This window comes from Cynara cardunculus (genome assembly GCF_001531365.2).
Source record: "Cynara cardunculus var. scolymus isolate 2C chromosome LG 1, CcrdV1, whole genome shotgun sequence".
Lineage (NCBI taxonomy): Eukaryota > Viridiplantae > Streptophyta > Magnoliopsida > Asterales > Asteraceae > Cynara > Cynara cardunculus.
In genome coordinates, this window is record NC_037528.1 from 36,470,505 (window position 1) to 36,475,016 (window position 4,512).

The following is a 4,512-nucleotide window of genomic DNA, read 5'->3' on the forward strand; positions in this document are numbered from 1 at the left end:
TAGTCCTAAATAACTTAGAGTCCAGAGTCTCTGATCAATACAACCAGAGGCTCTCATCCATAGGGGCTCTGGTCGTCCATAGGGACTCTGGTCGTCCATAAGGGCTCTGGTCATCCTTAGGGGCTCTGGTCATCCGTAGGGGCTCTGGTCATCCATAGGGGCTCTAGTCCTTCATAGGGGCTTTGGTCTTCTTCCAGACCTAGTCGTTTTAGCACAGCAGCATCTTCATATCTTCCATCCTTGACCCCGATTGCTTGATAAAACTTTTAGAATAATTAGGATCAATTTTGGTCCTAACAATCTCCCCCTAAAGTTTTATAAAGCAAGCATCCTCATGAAGCCTTTAGGCCTTCTCCCCTCTGTTTTCTTCAATAAAGCTTTAGTGTGCTTGGTATGGATGGAATCTTCAAGCTCCCCCTGAATGTAGCTCTCTAATCTTCATTTTCAACTCTTAGACCAAATCAGATTCAATGTGAATGCATCACCACTGATTGCACAGAATGCAGCTTTAATCAGCCTATAACCCAACACATACTTTAAGGCACAAAATAGCCACTTAACCCCAAAAATAGCAAATTCATCCAACTAAGGGATAGATAAATGTGTGAATTTCTTGACAAAACAGTGCAACCAGTCTTATGATAAAGAATCTTTCGTTTAACCGTAAGTTGAGTAGGAATTCAGCTTAGAGCTTGATCCAATTGGAGATAACTTGAATAACCAAAGCAAACACCATTAGAATTGAGAACTGGAGAGAATAATTAACATTAAGCTTTATGGCTTCAAGAAACAGCAGGTCAATTCAAAGAAAATTGACAATACTGCTGTTGATGCTTCTAAGGGCAAAACATGAAGGAATATCGCCATATTCATATAGGATTGGTGATTGCAGGTAAATAAATCTTTAAGCTCTTACAGATTCAGATTTACAAGGAGAGACAATGAACAAATACTCAAGATATGGGCGATAAGTATAGGTTTGACAAACAAAACGCCAATTGCCTTAGGCTGTGAGCACCATGAACTCCTGCTTAATGCCTACGCGTAGATATAGCAAAATCAAGATTCAAAAGTTCGACTGACTCCAAGAAACTTCATCAAATAAACCAAAAAAAATTATGATCATAATAGGTTCGTATTCATCCAAGAACAAATCTCTTAAAAGGAAGTTGATTAAAACATTTAATCATATGATGAATTGATGAATTTTGGGTCCAAATTGCAGTCGAACAGGAAGTAGTTCATGAAAGAGTATTGTTCAAGAAAATTGAATCTACTGTAGAAAGATCGAATCGATAGAAGTTAATCGATTTGGCTCTGATATCAATTGTTAAACCCAGATCCGACAGTAGAATAATTTAATAGGAACATAAAATGAGAGATTTGTAGAAGAAGATGAATAGAAATTGGTCGCCGCTTTCTTTATTGAATACAAACTCTCTCAAAAACCCTAATCGACTCTCATGTGATGTGTTTGAATCTATGTGTTACAAAGTGTTGATCATTCATCTTACTTCTATTCTATGCCTGTATCACTTCTTATATAGGCGATATTTACATGATAACTGAATCCTATAAATAAGGTAAYTAAATCCTATAAACAAGAAAATAATCATTATCGAATATAGGATCAACACCATTCTTCAAGATTCTGAAGATAGTCATCCAGATCATTGACCAACCAGAAGGGTTATGGAGATGCGCAGTTCATCGCACCTATGGATGTTCATCGCACCTCTGGTTGTCCATAGGAGCTCTGGTCCTAATGGACATAGAGTCCAGAGTCTCTGGTCAATACAACCAGAGGCTCTGCTCGTCCATAGGGGCTCTAGTCTTCTTCTAGACTTAGTCGTTTTAGCACAACAACATCTTCAGATCTTCCATCCCTAGCCCCGATTGCTTGATAAAACTTTTAGAATAATTAGGATCAATTTTTGTCTTAATATAAAAAGACAACTCTGAATTCCTCTTACTCAGAGTTAAGTCCAGATTTACTTCCCAGCCTAACAACAGAACTCTGAATTCTTGTGTTCCAAAGTTAATGTCCAGCGTTGCCTTCTACACCCGAGGAAAAATCTGAACTCATTTTCCTCATTTAAATGGGTGCCCAAGTTCAAAAGTTTCCTTCATGAAGGGGCTGCCATATTGATAAAATATCCTACAATTGCTCGACATGCGTCCAAATACAAGTTAATTGATAATACAAACAAGTTAAGTTTGTATTACAAAACCTTTGTTACCAATTTTCGGGACTTTAAGGGTTCCGTGTTTGGTTTTTCGTTTGTGAAGTTTGCAAATGTTATATCAAAAATCATTCTAGAACATACAACAACTGGTTAGTCAATTAAATCCTTCCAATTTTACTATATTTTTTTAAATATATTATATCATATGCTATCATTCAGGTCAAACTTAGTTATGTCAACTTTTTAATCATTATATAGATGTAACTGGTGAGGTCGTAGCTTGTGAGACAATGATCAGTCTTCTAAACAACAATGGAAAACCGAAGAGACGGATGCAAATTGAGATACAAGACTTGGAGTAAGTATTTTTATTTTAATTGACTAACATTAATCTTCACAAACTATGTAATTCCTTTGTTACAATTTATTTAGGGGGATTAAAATCCAAGTTACTTTGTGGGATACGTTCGCTCAGGAATTCAGTGATTATGTTTCTAATCACAAGGACAATGGGGTTGTTATTGTTGTAATTCAATTTGCAATGGTGAATATTTACCGAGGTTTGTGTCACTCATAATATATATATATATTTCTTTTAACCAATGTTGTATTAACTTCAATTATTTGTTTTGTTTTAGAAAAACCATTTTTTTCTAATTCATTTAATGGTACGAGGTTGTTCATCAATTATGAAATTGATGAAATCAGAGATTTTAAGAATAGGTCGGCAAATATTATTTTCTTTATTTCTCTTATATATTCGATATTTTTTTAATATACATTGTTGTTTACTTATATTCCTGATTCAATAGTTTGATTTGGGAGGGTGGCGAATCTAAATTCGTCACAACAGCTTTCAATGCTCTCTAGATTGTCTTATTCATATCATGAAGATTTTCTAGATAAAACCAGTAAAGCAAATATTGTTGAAATTAGTGAAACTGTTGAGGTACTTATTTCTTAATATGGTTTCTATTCATTCAGTAATTGCATTTTATCATGATATATCCTACTTTATACAGACGAAATTACTAATTATATTAGGAACAATTAAAGCGTTTAGAAAAGACATTCCTTGGTTTTACATGGGTTGCAAAAGGTGTAACAAAAAGGTCCGACCCACGTACACTATAACAGACAAAGATGATAGATCAGGTATGGTTGAAGAAAAGGAAAATTTTGAATGTACTTCTGATAGATGTAGAGGGCAAAAGACTGATGTTCTGTCAAAGTAAGTTAGAACTACTTAACACTACTTTTCGTTATCTTTTATATTCTTATATTAATGTTGACATAATAATGATATAGATTCATAATTCCTTTGAGAGTTAAAGATGATACTGGAATTGTATCATTGACATTGTTTGATCGAGAAGCTAACAAGGTTTTGAATCAATCTGCAACAAAATTATATGAAAAAATTAAAGAGGTATGATTAGAAGTCTTATCTTTTTTTGTAATTTTTTTATTTGCTTTCAAATGTTTGTTAATGTAAAAGGTGTTTGATTTTTTTCAGCATGGTGATTTGGATGTTTTGCTTGATCGAAAATTTGCAATAAAGATCGAAGTAAATGATTACAACATAAAAAACAGTTGTTTTGTTTATGGTATTTCAAAGCTAACCGATGATGATAACATTTGGAGATGAGATTTACTGCTCAACAGGTAATAATTATCATTGCCATAAAGTATCATCCAATTTAGTCTCAAATCTTTCTGAGTGTAACATTATTTTATGATTTATTATGCAGCCTGCTGAATTTGAATTTGTAAATGTTCATTCAACAGATTTCAGTTCTCAAGAGAAGTTAAAGGTATTATAAATGCTACCTTCAACGTAGTTTGTAAATATAAATGAAAGCAAGTACTTCTTAAAATGACATATCTGACTATTATCTTATTTGAAGGATGTTGTGTCATGTACTGGTGAGAATGCAACACTCTCCGATGTGGATAAGAGCACAACAAATAGTCTGGAATCACAAGGGAAGTTGTATGAGAAAAGGCTTGGTAAAAGTATTGATAGTAAACGTGATTTTGAAGGTACTTATGATGCCGATCATGAAGGGAAACGATCGGCAACCAAAACTCTAAAAATTCCAAAACTTGAAAAGTGATATTCTTGGGTATGTCTTTTGTGGTTGGATTTTGTTTTCAACACAAATTTCTGAATTGGTACTTTCATTTTGTTATACGCTTTGTTTGTTATTTCATTTGGATTTATGAGTACATAATTGTGTTCGTTTTGCCAATCACAAATGTTAATGAGAAACCTTCTTTTGAGAAATATGCAATGGCAAGGGGGTACTTTGAATCCTTCTAGGTC

At 33.8% G+C, this 4,512-nt stretch overlaps 1 protein-coding gene across 1 annotated transcript; it reads left to right on the top strand.

The window, feature by feature from the left end:
• Window positions 1–849: 849 nt before the first annotated feature.
• On the top strand, window positions 850–4,303 carry LOC112504537. Its single transcript, XM_025108510.1, has 9 exons — window positions 850–892; window positions 2,445–2,544; window positions 2,619–2,746; window positions 3,080–3,135; window positions 3,209–3,417; window positions 3,495–3,615; window positions 3,703–3,753; window positions 3,938–4,000; window positions 4,094–4,303. Exons 1-9 carry the CDS (start codon window positions 850–852, stop codon window positions 4,301–4,303), a joined length of 981 nt encoding a protein of 326 aa, XP_024964278.1.
• The last annotated feature ends 209 nt before the right edge of the window (window positions 4,304–4,512 follow it).